At 48.0% G+C, this 19868-nt stretch overlaps 1 protein-coding gene across 1 annotated transcript in view; it reads left to right on the top strand.

Annotated features, from left to right (window-relative positions):
- The first annotated feature begins 6503 nt into the window (after positions 1-6503).
- Positions 6504-19868, top strand: part of LOC144374099 (uncharacterized) — a 61712-nt gene continuing 48347 nt past the window's right edge. The window contains exons 1-2 of the mRNA XM_078037045.1: positions 6504-6675; positions 8449-8646. Of these exons, the coding sequence (XP_077893171.1) occupies positions 6504-6675; positions 8449-8646 (370 nt within the window). The remainder of the gene's footprint in view (positions 6676-8448; positions 8647-19868) is intronic.

Here is a 19868-nt window from a genome sequence, read left to right as displayed (position 1 = left end):
AATAAACAAATTAAAAAAAAATAAAATAATTATAGACTCACAGGAAGTTGCAGAAACTTGCATAAAAATTCCTATGTACCCTTTACCTATCCTGCATAAATATAGCCAATGTCAAAACCGGATATAATCACCTCAAAAAACTGTACCAGTATAATACTGTTAAGCAGAATACAGACATTATTCAGATGTCAATAGTTTTTGTATGCATTCTTTTTTTTAAATAGCCTTATAGTAAGGTTTTTGTTTTTATTTATTTATTTGTTTTGTTAAGTACTAGGAATTGAACCCAGGAACACTTAACCACTGAGCAACATCCCCAGCCCTTTTTTCATTTTTTATTTTGAGACAGGGTCTTGCTAAGTGGCTTAGGGACCTGTTAAATTGCTGAGGCTGGCTTTGAACTTTTGATCCTCCTACCTCAGCCTCTCATGACACTGGGATTACATGCATGATCCACCATGCCCAGCAATGGATGCATTACGATTTTTGTTGTTGTTGTTGGTTGGTTTGTTTTTGTACCAGGGTTTGGATTGAACCAAGGGGCGTTTAACCACTGAGTCATATCCCCAACCTTTTTTATGTTTCATGTTGAGACAGGGTCTCGCTAAATTGCTTAAGGCCTCAATAAATTGCCAAGGCTGGCTTTGAACTTGCAATCCTCCTGCCTCAACTTCCCAAATTGCTGTGAACACAGGTGTTCGCCACAGTGCCTGGTCAGGCTCAAATGATCCTCCTGCCTCAATCCTCTGATTGGCTAGAACTACAGGAATGTGTCATTATGCCCCACCAGTTTAAATTTTCAGACTGTTTCTACACCTGTAAGATGAAGCTAATAATGGCCATGTCATAGCTCATGTGAGGTAATGGTTATAAGGGCTTTTCTTTTGGAACAGTGGCTTGTGCCTGTAATCCCAGTGACTCAGGAGGCTGAGGCAGAAGGATCACTTGTTCAAAGCCAGCCTGGGCAACTTATAGAGACCCTGACTCAAAAAAAGAGGGGCGTTCTGGTGATGCAGGCCAGTGGTAGAGCACCCCTGGGTTCATTCCCCAGTTGTGCGCACGCACGCGCGCACACACACAGACTCACACACAAACACATAATTTAGAGTACTTTGTGGCATATCGAGCTTACTAAGTATCAGGTTTTTCCTTTGCTTCATTTTAATCCATTCATTCATTTAACAAATATTGAGAAGCTACATGTCTAGGAATTGTGCCTGGTGCTGGGAGTGCCCCATTGAGTGAGATTGAGTGAGATGGGGTTCTTGTTAACTACAATAAAGGCAGTCATTGCATAAGTAACTGCAAGTCCAAAGAGCACTCTGGGAGTGGCATTGCAGGGGAATATAAAAGTGCGTTCTTGGGCTGGGGGTGCAGCTCAGGGTAGAGTACTTGCCTAGCAAAGGTCAGGCCGAGGTTCAAAACAGTGCATCTCTGAGGTAGTCGTATTTCAGCTTCACAAACAGGAACTTAGCAATTTTCCAGGTACAGGGTAGGGAATTGGCTAGGTGTGGGGCTGTGTGTGTAAAGGCTGACTTAGGAAGTGGCTCGGACAGACACAAGCAATTGGAAGAAGATGAGGAGGCTGAAGATCAGAGAGAGACAGGGTGGAGGCAGGGAGAGAGAGAGGTGGGGACGACCATTGACTGTGTCCTGCAGGCCATAAGGAGGATGGACTTCATCCTAAGAAAATGGACTCTAGAGAGAGTGTAGGGGCTGAGGATATAGCTGGTTGGTAAAGCACTTGCCTTGCATGCACTAGGCCGTGAGTTCAATCCCCAGCACCACCACCACCAAAAAAAAAAAAATCCACTATGGGGAGTATAAACAGGGAGTGGAGTGAATAGCGTGGTTCATTTTGGGTTCTCTGGCTGGTTATGCAGAGAACAGACTGGAGGAGGCTGGAATGGAGTCAGGGAGGCCATTCAGGAAGCTGAGAAAAAAGGAGAGTGTGGCATGTCCATCCAGGACAGCAAGGAGCCTACACTTGGACCTAAGCACCAGTTCTATTTCCTTCCAGAGAACTAGAGCAAACACCTGGTTCCAAAGAAGGCTTGGGCTGGTTCATTAGTGAGGTCTGATGCAGTTTAAGATATTACCACCAGGTGGCACAAGAACCCAAAGAGACGCTTAGAATCAGCAGAGTCCTTGGGGGAACTGAGTCCTGGGAGGCAAAGACAGCCAGAAGGGGGTCCCCTTCCTTTGCCCAGTCAGATGGCTGACTCTCGAAAGCAGGAAGGAAACTGGAAGGAATCCTGAACTGTGTGTCTGAAAATGTGAGTTCAAGTCCTTCCTCCACAGCTTCCTGTCTTAGGCGAGTTATTTTGGAGCCCTCAACATCTGCAAGAAGGCAGCTAATTATCCTTGGCAGTGGATTTAGAGAGAGGTCCTGAGTTTAATTTCCCCCTTCGACTGCATACTGACTCTATAACTTGGGTCAAGTGGTGTCACCTCTCGGATAAACAGTTTGCATCTATGTTAAATGCATTTTGTGTGTGTGTGTGTGTGTGTGTGTGTGTGTGTGTGTGTGTGTGTGCCAGGGATTGGACCCAAGAGCACTTTTACTATTGAGCCACATCCCCAGCCTTTTTGTATTTTATTTAGAGAAAGAGTCTGCTAAGTTGCTTAGGGCCTTGCTAAGTTGCTAAGACTGGCTTTGAACTCCTGATCCCTTTGCCTCAGCCTCCTGAGCTGCTGGGATTATAGGCATGCACCACCACTCCTGGCTTCAATGGGAAGTTTAACCTATCCCTTGCGTGGGTGCAAATTTTAAATGAGATGCTGTCTGCATGTAGTTCATGCAGGGCTGACAGATAATAATTGTTCAATACATGTGTATTATTATAGAAATTTAACTCATATTTATTAAGTATTTCATGAATTTCTAGGCCTGGGTCTATGCTACTATCCTCTGCCAATAATTCTGTTGGGGCAGAAGAGAGGAAGAATCTTTCTTTTCTGAGCCTCAGTTTCTCCAACAGAGACACAGGGAGTAAGATGGGATTGGATACTCAGTAGGAGCCTTTCCAGCCCTGATATTCCAGGCTTTTCTTCTCACTCACTCACTCCTTCCTTTTCTTTTCTTCCATTTATCCATCATTTATTCATTCCTTCAACAAATATTTATTGACAATCTACTATATTCTGGGTGCAGGAACCAAAACAGACCCACATTAAAATGGTTGGGCATCAATGGGAGCCAGTCCATTGGAAAAATGCTGGTTCAAAAAGCTTTGTGCTCCCTTCCAGCCATCAATCCTTGCGAGTTATTTTGTGTCTGGAATAGGAAAAAATCATGCCAAGAGTTTATTTCCGTGCCTCTCTGTGTGATTATGTACACACACAGGAGCGCACAGATTCATTTATATAGAACATTTGCAGCCCATTGTCATGGGAACCATTCTTTTTTTCAGTGTCTCTGGGCATGAGGGCTGCCTGTGAGTAGAGGAGCTTTTATGGAACACCCCCTGCATGCACTTTTGTTTGGTGTGAGATCCTGCTGCGAGAGCTGCCTCCAGAGCCAGTGTGGGCCCTTTTGATCATTGCTGCCCATTTCCCTTATTGATCTTGTCAGATATGAGTGAATTTGACTGAGGGAACCGAATGTCTAACTCAGTGACTAGTGGTCAAGATCCTCTGGGACATTTGCCAACTTGGTGGGACACAGAGGTCAGAGTTTGAGGTTTTTTTTTTTTTTTTTTTTTTTTGTGTGTGTGTGTTTTGAAACCTCCAATTTGAGACTGTTGAAGGATTTGGGAAAGACTTGGATGAAAAGACAGAAAGCAGCCAGGGAATGTATTTTCAGAAACAACAGCTGCAGCAGCCACTTTTGAACTCAGTGGGCAGTGCCAGAGCCAGGAAGGGGCAGAGCGCCAGCCCAGAAGGTGGGGCAGGAAACCACTCTCCCCTGAGCCTCCACTCTGGGGGGGCCTGGCTCCTTTGTCAGGGCTTTGCATGTGGGATCCTCTGTAATCCTCAAATCAGCTCTGTGAGAGAGACATTGTCATTCCTAGTGGAAAACTGGGATCTGGAGGGTAAAGGAGCCAGGAAGTGGTGGAACAGATTCAGACCTACTTTGAGTCTGACCTCAAAGTCCACTGTCCTGGTCCATTTTCTATTGCTGCAACTGAGTGTCACCAACTGGGTAATTTATAAGAAAAATAAATGTATTTCTTATAGTCCAAGAGCCTGGCATCGGCATCTGGTGAGGGCCTCCTGCTGCAGGAGAACATGGCGGAGTGCCTTACACAGTAAGGCAGAGCAAGCAGGCTAACTCTGGTCTCTGTTCCTCTTTTAATAAAGCCACAACTGCCATCCTAGGGGCCCCAACCTTGTGACCTCATCTAATTCTAATCACTGCAAGACAAAGGATCTCCATCTATTGATCTCCACCTCTAATTACCATTATCAAGATTTCTGGAGATGAAATTTCCAGAACATTGGAGGCTTATTTAAACCATGGTACCCAGTACACTGAGCCACCTCTGCAGTCAGGTTTCTCCTCACCTCCAGGCCAGGAGCGGAGTGAGGGTCAGCCAGGAATGGTAATCCAGAGATTCTAGTCCTTGCAGACCTCAAGTCATGGTGGCAGGTCCTGTCACGGGGCAGCTATGAGGCTGACCAGACCAAGTATAGCAGGAGACTTCTTGAACACAAGAGCTGGCTTGCATTCTGGTTTCTTGAGAGCTTCCTATCTATCGGGAGCTCTGATTTATTTTGGTGCTGGGGATGGAACCCAGAGCCTCCTGCAGTCTAAGCACACACTCTACCACTGACCTTCACCCCCAACGGGTGCTTTCCACTTTTTCATTTATAAAGTCTTAGGAGATCAAGGCTGGTATCATCATGACTACACCACAGATAGAAGCTGAAGTTCAGATCACATGGCTAGTAAGCTGAGATGGGAACCCAAGTAACCTAGCTCCGAGGTCGGGACTCTTAACTGCTGTGCCCTTCTGGCCCATGATTTAGAGCTCTGTGCTGCTACCACAGAGCCGTGTGGCATTTCCTCTCCCCAAAGAGCTTCAGCTGTATGAGAGATAAGGAAGAGCTGAAGAGGGAGGGGGATCCCCATTTATTGACAGTCTCCTGTGTGTCCAGAACTGTGCTGGATCTTTCCACCTTGCAACTTCCTGGGAACATTGGAACTATCATCATGTCCTATGCACAGAGGAGAGGAATTGAGGTCCAGAGGGTGAAGCAATTCAACTAAGGTCTCGATCAGTCTGGGAACCCCATCCTGACTGCCCTGAGCAGAGGCCAGTTGGTCTGAAGCCGGTGCCCTCCCCTGCCAGCCTCTTCGTGGACTCCTCCTTGTGTCTTCCTGACTATGTCCTCTCAGCCAAGCTAGTGCCAGTCCCTGGACAGTTCAGTGATTTCCCCAGGAGCCCTTGACTGTAGTTTCATTTAAGTTATGAAAACAAAGCAAAATTAAAATCTCTTCTCTGTCTCACTCTGTCTGCACGCCTTGGGCTGCCCAGGTTGGCCAGGAGATGACTGACTTGGCACACATGTGGCATCGGTTAAAAAAAAAATCAGCCAACCAAAAGGGAGGCCTTGAGGACCCACTGTGTGCTAGACAGTCCCGAGCACCTATTCCGTACAGGGTAACAGAGGCCGAGCAGAGTTAGAATGACACCAATATCAGCTGTCACCATGTACTGACCATTAAGCCTCTTTGCAAATTCTTGGGCTATTCCTTTTGAATCCTGGTGAGTGTTAAGGCTGGGAAAGCTAGAAACTGGACCCCAACCAGAGCACGGGCTAGGTCACCTCAGAGGGTCCCACTCTGAGTGGTCTGACCTATCAGAACCCTTGGTCCTGGTGATTGACCAAAGAACTGACACATGTCTCAATGAGAGCCAATGAGTCTTGGATTGGGGAATGTGGTTGAAACTATTGGGAACAATGAATCCCTATTTCTGTTGGAGGTGCTGAGGCAGTAGGATGTGAGCCTGGTATTGCTGGCAGCCACCTTGTCATCATGAGGCAAGAACTGCCAAAAACAGGCCAGGAGAAAAGGAAACTGTTCTGAGAGATGGAGCGAAGGATATTGAATCCTAATGGCGTCGTCTGAGCTCCTCAAGGAGCCATGCCTAAAGCTAGCTTTCCCCTGTACTTTGTAGTTATATAGGCAAAAGAGTTCTTTGTTTTTGGTTGGCCAGATTAAATTGGCTTTTCTGCCAATTTGAGCCCTGATGCTCTCTGACTGAGCAATCACTGTGACCAGAGGCTGGAGTAGCTCTCCATCTCTAGGAGTCTAACCAGGGAAACATGTTCTCCCAACCACAATCACCATGTGTCGGTCAGAGAGGGCATGAATGTTGAGCAGAAGCAGGAGGCCAGCAGATGATAATCCCTTCAGAATAGCTGTGCCTCCTGGAACAAATCACTTTTCCTCTCTGAATACTGATTTTCCCACCCGCAGTGTGGACGTGGGTGGCCATGGGATATTACGGGAATCATAACATCTGTAATATAGAATTGTCAGAATTACTAAGAAAATGCCGCAAAGCACCTATCAAATGAAAAATGTCTGGCACACATTAAATGCTCAACGCTTACTACAGCTGGTGTTCCCAGAGAGCTTGGGGGAGATGACCTGTGAGGACCCCAAGGAGACAGAGGTAAGCATTGGAGTTGGCAGCAAACTTCAAGTGCTTCCCCTTGAGCCGCGTAAGACCAGGGGCTGCGTCTCCCAGGGCAGCCTGGGGGATGGAAGAGACTTGGCTTGGTGTTGGGAGGCCCTGGTTCTGCTTCCAGCCCAGTGAATGGCTTGGGTGGCCCTCTGCTCTTCACCTTGCTCCCTACCTGTGGCACTCCACACGCCTCCTGGCCGTCCTCCCTGTGTCCTTCCCTCTACAGTGAAGAATTCTGAGCACTGTCAAACAAAGGGGGCCAGTGCTGCAGAGAGTTATTTGCTCAGAGCCCCTCCCCGCCCTGCGGGTCCTCATACCAGCTGCCCAGGACTCTGCACCTAGCTCTTCTCTCCCTGGTATTCCCAGGGTCACTCTGAGCTAGTTCCTGGACAAGGGTCCAGCCAACTGCTTCTACTGTTCCCTCCCAGTGGTAGGTTCTCTTTTCTCCTCAGTCCACTGTCATCCTCAGCCAGTTCAACCCTTCGTCCCCTGTGGGGAGTAGGCAAGACTTCCCAGGTCTTTCCTTGGGAGCTCACAAACTCTTAGTCATGCTTCAAAACCCAAGTCCCAATTCCTCCAGGCTGCCTTTGCTTTCTTTAACAGGTACTCATCATGCCAGCTCCACATTAGGTCCTTAACACAAACATTTGAGCCCTGATGCTCTCTGACTGAGCAATCGCTGTGACCAGAGGCTGGAGTAGCTCTCCATCTCTAGGAGAGGATGGTGAAACAGACACAATAAATGCTCAATGCTTTCACGGCACACACAGTGTTTTTCTCCCTGTGTCTCACAAATTGGGCCACACACAAAGTTGTAGCAAATCCTAACCACATCCCTCTCCTGTGCGCACATACACACATGCACAAGAGACACCAAAAAAAAAAAAAAAAAATCCCACAGGGATTTGCTCTCTTCTTGATTATAAAAGAGACACAAAGTCTCTTTCCACTACACCCTCGTGCATACACAACATAATGCAAATGTACAAATTACACATCATAAAAACATACAGAGCGGCATATTTTCTGTTTTATTTTTCCTGCTTCACCCGCACCTCCACAATATACATGTAGAGACAGTTTCTCTGCTGAATCTACCAATGCACCCACCTGGAGATCCCGCGCTCCTCTCTGCTTCCCTCCCACACCCACTCGTCCCTCTCTCTCTCTCTCTCCCTCTCTCTCTCTCTCTCTCTCTCTCTCTCTCTCTCTCTCTCTCTCTCTCTCACACACACACACACACACACACACACACACACACACACACACGTGCAGTAACAATCCCCAAATATAGCCATCTTTCCTTCACACATAAACACACAGGCATGCAGAATCCATCCCTTCCCCCTTCTCTCTCTCTCTCTCTCTCTCTCTCTCTCTCTCTCTCTCTCTCTCTCTCTCTCCACACACACACACACACACACACACACACGCACACACACACACACACGCAGCTGCAGAGCCCTGGGTCATACTCCAGTGCAGGCGCCAGGCAGGAGACAAAGGTCGCCAAGACTCCCGTGCCCCGGGCGGAACACCACACAGCCTCTCCCCGACTCCTCCTGCCCTCAAAGCCAGTCTCGGCGGGCCTGGACTCTGAACCCGAAGCCCGAGGCTGGAGCCCGCGCTGGCCCCTCAGAGGTCCCCAGGCAGCCCTGGCCTGGAGCTCCCAGCGCGCCAAGGGTTAAGGGGCTCGCGGGTGGGGGGGTGGGAGGGGCAGTCCGCCTCCGCGTGTGATTGGCTGCGCCGCCCGGGCCCCGGGCTCCTGCGCCCCGCCATTGGCTCGCGGCGGGCCCCGCCTTCCCGGGAGTGTGCGCCAGAGCCGCGCGCTTGCCAGCGGGGAGCCAGGCGCTCGGCCTGGCCAGCCAGCCGCGCCGTCTGAGCTGCGCAGCGCGCTGGGAGCCAGAGCCCGAGTCGGAGCCGGAGCCGCCAGCCGGAGCAGCCAGCCGGAAGCCGCGAGCCGGGAGCCGGAGCCGGAGCCGGGCCGAAGCCGAGCACGCGCGCTGTGGTGAGTGAGGCCTGCGCTCTGTTCGGGTCCAGCCTCGACGATCTCCGCCGGCCACCGCGGATGGCACCCGGACCCGCCCGACTCGCGGGGCCTGGGCGCCCGCTGCAGTGCAGCCCCCACTTGGCCCTCGGTAGCGTGGAGCCAAGGGGCGACCGGGCAGGGCTAGGCTCGCCCCGGTCCCCACGCCCCGCGCTGGCTTCATGGCCTGAGGCCGGTGGCGCGGAGCTTGGTTCTGGGCAGCTGGCCCGGGCTGGGTGGGGAGGACTCGCGGTGGCCGGTTCAGCTTGGGGACCGTTGGTGCGGTCTGATTTGGGGCATCCGGAAGTCCTTTCACCCTGCTTGGCGTGCAGACCCTTGGCAGCGCGCTGGGTAGGGTTTGAGGGTGGTGGTGATTCCGAGGCTCTGAATCCACCTGGACCTGAGTGTCCGGAAAGCTGGGGGGTTCTGGGGCTCCATTGGGAAGTGGTGTGTGGCTGCACCGTGAGCATTCGCAGGGCTAGACTGGGACACTCCGAGACTGCTGATCCCACTGTGGCATAAGGGTTGGTGATTGTGGAGGTTTTTGGATCCTCTAAGTATAGAATCATGTTGTTGGCAAATAATGATAGTTTGAGTTCTTCTTTTCCCATTTGCATCCCTTTAATTTCCAATTAGATAGGCAAAAGAAATTCAAGGGATCTATTTACTTCTTTTCAACTCAGTTTTGTTTGAAGTCAAGTCGGGAAATTCTTCACTGAGAGTCTGTGACTGTGGAGGGGCCTGAGAATTTAGAGACAGAAGAGATCGGCTCTGCTCTCAGAATGCTGAATAAGGAGTAGGGAATACCAGAAACCACTCTGATTTAGTGTGTGACAAGAAGAGGGCGCACATGGGCTGGGTAAGAGAGAGGAGAGTGCCTGCTCTGAGGGCTGTGAAGTGTGAAAGAGGGCAGAAGGGAAGGGAACCAAGAAGACCTCTAGGAGGCGGAAAGCCAAGATGCAATCAGGAGTGATTCTGGCAGACCTGGGGGGCCCGGAGCACATGTGAAAAGCCAGAAGTTTGAGACACCTTGGTACATTTTCAGAGCTGCCAGGTAATCCCATGTGGATCAAGGGTGGGGTTGGAGAAGGGAGCCTGGCAGGGAGAGGAGGAGAAACAGCTCTGAGTGCCAGGGGAGGTAAGCTCCAGGCAGGTCTAGAAGGGCTGCTTGGGCCAGAGGGACTTGACATGAAGGTGACAGGGGTTTGTCTATGAGTTTACAAAATTCCTTCCACCTGAGGGATTGGAAATTGGAAGAAAACCCAGATGCACAGAGAGTCTTCAACCTCAGTTGGTCAAAATTGTTTAGTTAGAGGAACCAAGGTCCCCTGTTTCCATAAGAAACATAGATACACTTGGCTGGATTCAAGAGGACATTAATGATGGACTGGGACTCCAAGCCACACTTGCTGAGTATGCGTGGTCAGAAGGTAGCTATTTCTCCACTCCTTCTTTAGGGTGGATTCTTGGAAGGGTTAACAAAATGGAAAAAGAAGCAGAGCTTTGGCTGTGTGGTATGTGAAAAGATCTTGTGAAAGAAAGCAGCCAGAAACTTGCAGGTAGAGAGCAGAGGGAGAAAAAATATGCAGAGTAACAATGGATTATAGCAAAAATGAGAACCCAAGTTAGAGAGGATGTGTATGACTCACTCTTGAACCAGGAACGAAGCAGAGGGGAGCTTGGTGGCTGCCTACTGGCAAGAAAGGTGCAGGGTAATGTCAAAAATCTGCATTCCATTCATTTCAGAGCATTTATGGATCTGTGCTAAATGTGGAGGTCAATGCAAATAATTTGACCACAAAAGAGAATAAACTTGGAAGTGTCAGTTCTTACCATTAATAGTGATTCAAGTGGAAGTATAGCTTATGGTACAAAGAGGAGGCTAAGAAGTGATATCTTTGATGGTGCTGTCTTGGGATACAAAAGAATTTAGTCAGAATTTAGTCCTTAGGACTGACATTGGTTAAGTACTCAGAATATGACGGGCACACTTCTTCAGCTTTACCTGCCACACCTTTCACCCTCACAGTAGCCCCAAGAGGGAGGTCCTCTGAACATTTCCATTTCACAGATGAAAAAAGCCAAGACACAAGAGCTTATGTAACTTGCCCAAGGTTCATGGGGGAAGAGCAAGGATTCAAATCTAGGTGGGCTGGCTGCAGAGACCTTCTTAACTATCATCCTCTGTCTTCTCTCCAAACGGTTTAATAAAGCAAGATCAACCAATTAGATATCTGGAAATGGAGGTGCATGCTGGTCACGGTTGTTCATGGGTGGCATTTGAAAATTTTTTGTGCCTTCAGAACAATACAATAGTAAGAAAAAAACGAGAAACCCCAAACAAGAAGTATCAGTGCAAAAACACAGCACAGTGCATGCAGCCTTGCTGGATGCAGGAAGACCGGGCATTTTGGTGAGGACATGTGGGAAGGAGAGGCTGGGGGAGAGGTCAACGTGACCTGTAAGTGAGAAGAGAACCTTCCAGGGAGAGCATGTACTGGCCTAGCAGGGAGTCACATAGTAAGGAACCCACAGGGCCCTTGCCTTGGTGTCCCCAAAGCTCCATCTCCATGACTCTGGCAACCAGAGGCTCACTGGGGTCAGGACTGCCATGGTCCTGATCAGGGAGAGAACGGCAAGCATGGTCCCAGAGCCATCCCACTGCCTCCATTTCTTTAAAGGCGTGAGCTTCAGGATGGTTCTCTTTGTTCATAGCCTTATCGACAGAACTGGAAAGAAATTTCGACCTCTGTTAGTGCATCTCCCACCCTTGACAGACTGTAGAAGGGCCTCAGATGAGGGGGGCTTGCCAGGGCCATCCAGTCCACGGGCAGCAGGGCTGGGAGTAGGTCTCAGTTGTCCTGAATCCCGCCCGGCACCTTTTAATGAGCTCATTTTCCTGAAGGCCTCCATTTATAAAGTGCTCTATTCAACTAACGAATTAAGTGGTTAGTTATTGATTCAGAATCGGTGACTTCCTGTATTAAAAAATTCTTTTTTTTTTGCTTTGTTTTCTAGATTTTTTTTGCCCTCCTTCCCTCTTTCCAACCACCCCACTCTATGTCTGACGTCTCCCTTGTTGGGCCTGGTTGTTCTCAAATTCTTTATGGTCTCTCCTGGGTTATGCTTCTGTTTCTTTTTCTCCTTCTCGTGGTCCTCCTTCCTCTCTCTCTCCTTTGCCTGTTTCCCCTCCTCAGCCTCTCTCCCCTTTCCCTCTTCCTCTCCCTAATTCTCACATACACATAGGCAGACACCCTCTCACTCACGCTGGCTCACATTCTCTCTAGATTTAGAGAGAGACAGAGACAGACTGGCTCCATCCTCTCCCCCTCAGGAGTGCTAAAAAACAGTCCATCTGTTGTAGATCTGCTTATTATTTAAAATTTTGCCTTATGGAGAAAGAGGGAAGCTAGGATTACTGTATTCTCTCACTCTTCTCTTTAAACACAGGGAAGTGACTACTTCTCACCTAATCAGTGCATTAATAAACACTTGGCAGGACCAAAAAAGCCATATTGACATTCTCCCTTTAGGGGAATTGGTATAGCTCTTTTTTTGCAGAAGGGCACTTCATGAATTTTTAATGACTGAAGTGGTGCAGGCTAGTCAGGGCTTCAGCATAGCTCACTCATTCTCCCTGGATATCTGGTTTCCTTCTTAGCACTGTTGGCCCATATTGGACATAGAAATTGTGTCAATAGGAAGAGTGAGGCTTTTGAGCAATCAATCTTTTTTTTATTGGTTGTTCAAAACATTACAAAGCTCTTGACATATCATATTTCATACATTTGTTTCAAGTGGGTTATGAACTCCCATTTTTACCCCGTATACAGATTGCAGAATCACATCTGTTACACATCCACGTTTTTACATACTGCCATCCTAGTGTCTGTGGTATTCTGCTGAGCAATCAATCTTAACCGTAAGGCTGGTTTTGGTCTTAGGGAGGTTCGGGACTGGAGCCCCATGTTGCTGAGGCTGCTGGTGCCCAGGAATATGGGAGGAGGAGCTTCCATCTTTGAGTTCCTCCCAAGGATTCATTCTTTCCTAGTGCTACTAGAATGGAACTCTGCCAGCAAGGCTTCCTTCTACCTTCCCACCTTCTCTTCCACAATCATCAGGGATGACTGAATGCGATTCTTCCTCATGAAGAGCTGATGTTACCCAGGAGCCTCCACTTCTCCCCAGAAGCCCCCTCCACCAAACTCACTGAGCCTGGTCTTTGTCACCACCAGGTACCTAGCTATCTCTCCTTCTCAAGTATGACTTTGCATGCAGAGCTACTCTTAAGGTAGCACTACATAAGGGGTGGCCCTCAGCAATCCAGCTTTCTCCCCATTCCCTCTCCCCATTCTGTCCCTGGGCAGACCATAAGTTTAGGGGAAATTCCATCTTTGATCAATGTGATTTACACCTTCTACTAGGCTTCCCCTACAGTCTCCCACATGGCCAACTGAACCAAACTTCTAGCATATGAAACTTTACACTTAAACCAGATCAGGGAGGTATCTGGACCCACCAGGGATTACTGCACAGTGTGACCTCACAGTGCTTTGGGAATGCCACATTGTGACCTCCGAGCTGTCTGTGGAGACAGCATGCACAGAAGGCTTCTCAGAGGCGAGGACACTTGACCTGAGCCCTGGCCAGATCTGGTGGACAAGGACCCAAACTATGGGCACCAGGAATAGCTCATGCAAAAGCACCACTGAAAATGGAAAAGACAAGTGCTTTTGTAAACTATTCATTTATTTTCATTGCAAATAATAGAAAATGAACCCAAAATAGTTAAAGAGAAAGGAAAAAAACATTTTAAATATGTTACTTATATTCTCTAAAGTTCAGGGACTACAAGCATGACTGGCTCCAGGTGGCCAGATACAATTACCAGGCATCTTTCTCTGTCTGTTTCAGACCTGCTGTCTTCTAGGTTAGCCCACTGAGGCAGGATTTCTCCACTGTGGGTCATGGGGTGGGGAAACAGTTCTTAAAGTATTCCGTCCATGTGTTCCGTTGACCTTGGGGATCTAGGTAAAGATCAACACCTCTCTTGCAGCCTCCAGATAGCAAGTATTGTGATTAGATACTTTCACCCAGATCACCAGGCCTCCCAGTTGAGGGGAAGGGAAGGAGAGACTTTGGCAGGTCCTGATTCCTGGCCTCTCCTTGGGCAGATACAGACAAGGAACAGTGCTCCTGGGCCATAGAGGTTCCCACTAGGAAAGAGTAGTTGAATTACCGGAAGAAGATATGTATTGTCAGTTCGTCATTACTATAACAAAATCCCTGACACAATTAACTGAAAGAGAAAAAGCTTATTTTGGCCCAGGGTTTTGGAGGTTCCAATCCATAATTAATGACCAGAGCACATGGCCACGCAGACTGCTTATCTTATATGCCAGGAAAGCAAAGAGAGAGAAAGAGGAAGGAGAGGGGTGCAGGTCCTACAATCCCCTTCAAGGACACACCTCCAGTGACCTAAAGACCCTCCACAGGGCCCCACTTCACAAAGGTTCACAGTCCCCCCTGTGGACACTCACCTGAAGCACAGCAAGAGGGGAAGGCAGAGCATTCTGGGAACTCCAAAAATATTGCTACTGTAGCCCATTTCACTGGGTATAGCTAGAGAGCAGGGTCCAGGTGGTGACAGCCTCCCCCATTGCAATGGAACACTCCTGAAGGATTGTAAACAAAGAAAAGACTTAGATTTGAAAACTTGAGATTTAATCTGAAAACTAAAGCAACTCTCCAAACAACAACAACAACAATAATTATAATAATGAAAAGCCATACAATACCTTCTAAGCCAAAAAACAACATGTTTGTAATTATCTGCTATTTAAATCTCCTTGTTCCATTCCTTTCCCCCAAATCTTCTCAGGAGACAGGCTGCATCACCTAAGGTCAGTGTGTATTTTCAGATTGCATTAGAATTCTTACTTATGCAGGGACCAGAACCTTTTAGTTTGGGGCTGGAAGGACTGGGCTAATGTGCCTGATTGCTGGGATGGGCTCAAGTTTAGCCATCTCAACGGAGCCAGAAGCATTTGCAGGCAGCTCCTGGCTGGGACATTGACAGGCAGCCTCCTGTGCTGCTGCTCTCAGTAATCCCCACCCCCCTGTGAGCCTGTGAGTCACACCAGGGCCCTGTCAAACTTAGAGCAGACACTAAGCCACACGCTCTCCCCGCTCCCCCCACAGCAGCAATTGCTCCTGACAGTGTCTAATTGCACAATCCCTTTCCATTTGTCAAGACCCACCAGTCTCCGTGCAAAATAGAGACTGACAGTCGGGTGCGGGTGGACATGTACCACAGCGGAGGAAGCAGAGACATCTTGCTAAGAGTGACGAGGGTGCATTGGGAAACAGAAGCTTCTAGTAGATATGATAAGAAGCGTGTGGCTCAGGGCCTGGGCCTTGGAATTGAAAGGCCTGGGCTAGACTTCAGATGCTGCTCCTTCCTAACAGGGGATCTTGGGCAAGTTGCTTAATTTCCCCAGCCTTTAATTTTTCTCATCTATAAGATGTGAGATTAGAGCACACAGATGAAATGGGATGATTATAAATCACTGTGAGCAGGGCCTGGGTCAATAACTGTCAGCTCTCTCAGTGTTCCATGTCTCCTGCCTTTTGGTTACCATATCCATTTCTGATTAGATCTCTCCAGGTTGCTGGGTGTTATTTCATTCTGGTGCTGGGTTGTCAGTGGGTGGTGGGGTTGGGTGGGTCACACTGGGTGAGAGGCATTAAGAAGCTTTTACGGTGGCCTTGATCCCTAGGCCTTCTCAGATAGGACTTCCTTCTGTCTGACAATTTCCAGCCCGTCTGGAAGGAGTGAAGGTAATTACAGAGCTGGAAGAGATGTGGGATTGATTTCGTTTGCAGAAATTCCAAGTGTGCAAATATTTTCACAGGTTCCTTACTTATGAACTCCAGCTACAGGTTGAGAACTTCCATGTTATAACTCATCAGTAGTGTTGTAGCTTTGGGGGAACTTCTAAATGATTTTTCCTTTCCAGTTTGGAGTAATTGAGAAGTAGGAGCTCACAGCTGCAGGACTGGAGATTTGACCTGTGGTCCTGATGAGGCTGTCTGCTCCTCCCATTCTAGACTGACCTTTGCAGGTGGTCCCAGGTGGAGCTGAACATCCCAGGCCCCTCCCCAGGGAAGGAAGAAGCAAGGTATCTGAGTCCTCAGTTGCCACCAAACATCTAGGGCCAAACCTGCCGCTTCCCAGGTCCTAAACCCCAGGGCCCCCAAGTGGCCTAACAGTGGCACCTATTCAGGCAAAGGCCCTTGAATACTCTCACCACCCGGTCTCTCTCACTTTCCTTCCAGCTGGACGTGAAGTTTCATTGAATACCTTCCAACAAATCCTAGCTCACTTCCAATCATACTCGAGCCCTCCACCACATTGGCGATTCCAGCCATCCTCATTTCCCTATGGATAACCTGAACACTTTCCCTTCTGCTTTCTTTGCTGCTCTCTCGCTACCAAAATTTCTCCACCCAGCAGCTAGAGTGATGTTTTAAAAGTATGAGTCTCCTCATGGATTCTTATTAGAAGAAATCTCCAAGCTTTCTATTTCTGCCTTGCAGGCTGTCCATGATGTGCCCGCCCAGTGCTCACCTCCTTCCACCCCCACCCACCCCCTCACCCTTGCTCACACAGCTATGGAGCCCTTCCTGGGGTTACTTGAGCATTGTGGTCGCTCTGGCCTCAGGACCGTTGTACATGCTGTCCCCTCTCTGGCACTATTCAGGTCACTGCTCAGCTGCTGTCTCCTTGGAGAGGCCTCCCCAGCCATTGTCTGAAAGAGCTGCTCTCTCTGTCACTGTCTTCTACTTTATCTCATTTTTTGAATGTTGCTTTTTACTATTTGACACGATAGTATGCCTTTCTAAAAGCTTATTTGTTTGGATCTGTGTCTGTTCTATTTGGTGCTGGTTCCCCAGAGCCTCACATGGGGCCTGACAAAGAGTAGGAGCTCATCAGTCCTATAGCTGGGCTGATCTGAAAGGGAAAACCAGGAAGGGACCAGCTCACACTGTGCAGGTCCTTTTCCTAGGCTCACTGATTGGTTCAGCCATTCCACCCTTGTAGTTCGAAGTCAGAAGGAACCTCTTCCCCATCTAGAGAGGCTCATAAGCATAGTGAATATTGCTGTTGGGGAACTGAGGGCTCAGATACTTTGCTGCTTCCTTCCCTGGGGAGGGGGCCCAGGCTGTCCAGCTCCACCTGGGACCACCTGCAAAGGTCAGTCTAGAATGGGAGGAGCACAGCCTCATCAGGACCACGGGTCAAATCTCCAGTCCTTACAGACAAGAACACTGAGTCTTGATGAAACACCTTGTTGGAGGTCCTGTGGCTGGCACGTGGCACAGCCCCACTGCAGTGCATGTCTCTGGGCTCTTAGTCTCTGCCCTGTCATGGTTCTACTCGGGTGTTTCTCATAGCTTTCTCTTTTACACTTTATGAGGTGTTTCTTTATAGCTGGGAAAGCTCCTGTTTGGGGTCCCAGAGACTTCCTTGCATCACACAGCTAGAAGTGGCAGAGTTGAATTTGGATTCCAGACACGGACTCAAAGCCTTAGCTTTCCATCCGTGCTGCACCCTGTGGCCTTTCCCTTGACCAGACACTGTGATGAGGTGAAGGACACCTGGTGCCTCCATCCTGAGAATTGGTGGGGTGCAGAGCAGGGTGCTCTGGAAAGGTAATAAAGAGCCATGTAGAAGAAGAGAATGAATTACAGCAGCGTTTGGTTTTATCTTGGCTTTGATAGTTTCTCTGGGTGAGGTCTGAGCAGGATGGGTTGTGTCTTTCAACTTTGTTTTATTTAACTGTTCACTAGCAGGGTTATGTGGATGGACGAATGAATGATCACAAATCCCTTGGACATACATGTCTTAATCTTTAGTGTGACAGGCCACTGCCTCTTCCCCCTGATTGAATTGAACCACCTAAAAGATTGATTTTCTTTCTTTCTTCCTTCTTTCCTTACCCTGACCCTTTTTTTTGGGGGGGGTACCAGGGATTGAACCCAGGGGCACTCGGCCGCTGAGCCACATCCCCACCCTATTTTGTATTTTATTTAGAGACAGGGTCTCACTGAGTTGTTTAGCACCTCACTTTTGCTGAGACTGTCTTTGAACTTGGGATCCTCCTATCTCAGCCTCCCAAGCTGCTGGGGTTACTGGTGTGTGCCACCATGCCTGGCAATCTTTCTTTTTTTAGGGATATGCTATAAAATATAAAAACTTAGAGCAAAGCAATCCCCCAAACTTAGTTAATTTATTTACTTCCTCTACTGAGCAAGAGTGGACTTTTCTTAAAATGTTAGTCATAAAGTGCCTACTTGGAAAGTAGAGTGGGCCGTGGATAATGCATGACCTCACAGGGGGGACTCCTTCTCCTTTTGCACTGCTGAAGGAAGAACTAAGATGTAAATATATTCAGTCATCCACAATATCCAAGAGAGACTGGTATCTGGGACCCTCATCAGATGCCCAAATCCTTGATGATCAAGTTGCTAATGTGACATGGCCTAGCAACTGTATACAATTCATGTACACCATCCATGCATGTTAAATCATCTCTAGATTACTTCTAATAGCTACTACAATGCAAATGTTATATAGATAGTAGCTGCACTATATTGTTTATGGACTAGTGATAAGAAAAAGTCTGGAGATGGGGATGTGGCTCAAGCGGTAGCACGCTCACATGGCATGTGCGGGACGCTGGGTTCCATCCTTAGCACCACATAAAAATGAAATAAAGATGTTGTGTCCACTGAAAACTAAAAAATAAATATAAAAAAATTCTCTCTTTCTCTCTCTCAAAAAAAAGGAAAAGTACATGGTCAGTACAGAGGCAAATTTTTTTTTCAAATATTTCATCCATGGTTGGTTGAATTTGCAGTAAGGGAACCTGTAGATACAGAACTTGTGAATATTTAATGGCTGACTGTATTGTTCCTTACTTTTGAGAAGCAGGTCTCATACACCAGTTCTGAGTTCTCTCAGTTTCACAGCACTTCTTGCACAAGAGGTAACGTGTGTAGCAGATCTGAGTGTTAGTCCTGGTCCTTGATGAAGGCTACTTGATCTCTCCAACTCTCTGTTAATCATCTATAATAAGGAAATTATAAGAGCATCCACCCCAAAGTGTTGTCAAGGAGGAATAAAATAATGTGCCCCAAACGCTTCTACCTGGTGCACAATAAAAAAAGTTCATTGGATTGGACAACTGGGAATGAAGGGAAGAGAGTGGGACGGAAATAGGAAAGGCAGTGGAATGAACTGGATATAACTTTCATATGCTCACATATGAATACATGACCAGTGAAACTCCACTTCTTGTACAACCACCAGAATGGGAAGTTTTACTGCATGTAGGTCTGATATGTCAAAATACACTCTACTGTCATATATAGCTGAAAAGAACAAGTCTGAAAATGCTTGAAATGCAACTTCATCATCATGAAAGTAATAGCGATGATAATATAACGAGGGCCTCAAAGCTTTGATTTTCGAGGTGAAATCATGAGTGCCTAGTTTCCTCGGAAACTCAAGACTTCTGGCGATAAGCCAGAGCTAAGTGAGAAGCAGGACCCACACATCCTAAGAAGGAAAAGCACTCCTCTCGGCTCCTCTTGCACCTGTCCTCTTGTCCTGGGCCCCCTCAGTTCTCCAGGGCATTGAGGAAAAGGCCGTGAACGTCGCCCTGGCCAGGAAAGGGAGAGCACTTGGCCAGTTTCTAAGCTGTAGCTGAGGTCTCCAATGAGACTCTACCAGAGGGTATTTTCTCCTATTAGAAATATGGCTTCTGGAATCTGTACAGAACAAAACCAGGTGGTGAGTCCTCTCCCAATTCAAGTCCCAGAGTCCATCTGGGCTGAGTGGAGTTACAAGGCACTTTTTGGGTTTTTTTGGTGCCACCGTGGCACTCAGGGCCTTGCACATGCTCAGCACATGCTCTTCCACAGAGGTACCCCCAGTCCCCAGGGAACCATCACCAGTCCTTCTCCCCGGTGCCCTGATGTGATGGTCAGCTGAGGCACTTTGGCCATCCCTTCCTCCTGTCAGGGGTTCCCCCTTCACTTGTGCCCTTCCAGTTGTCATGCCTTTTTTTTTGTCTTTTTTTATGTGTTTCTTTTGTCTTTTTTATTTTTTTCTTTTGGTACTGGGGATGGAACCCAGG

The sequence above is a fragment of the Ictidomys tridecemlineatus genome, unplaced genomic scaffold, assembly GCF_052094955.1.
Source record: "Ictidomys tridecemlineatus isolate mIctTri1 unplaced genomic scaffold, mIctTri1.hap1 Scaffold_58, whole genome shotgun sequence".
Classification (NCBI taxonomy): domain Eukaryota; kingdom Metazoa; phylum Chordata; class Mammalia; order Rodentia; family Sciuridae; genus Ictidomys; species Ictidomys tridecemlineatus.
Note: the sequence above shows the minus strand (reverse complement) of the source record. Positions and strands in the feature narration are given on the sequence as shown.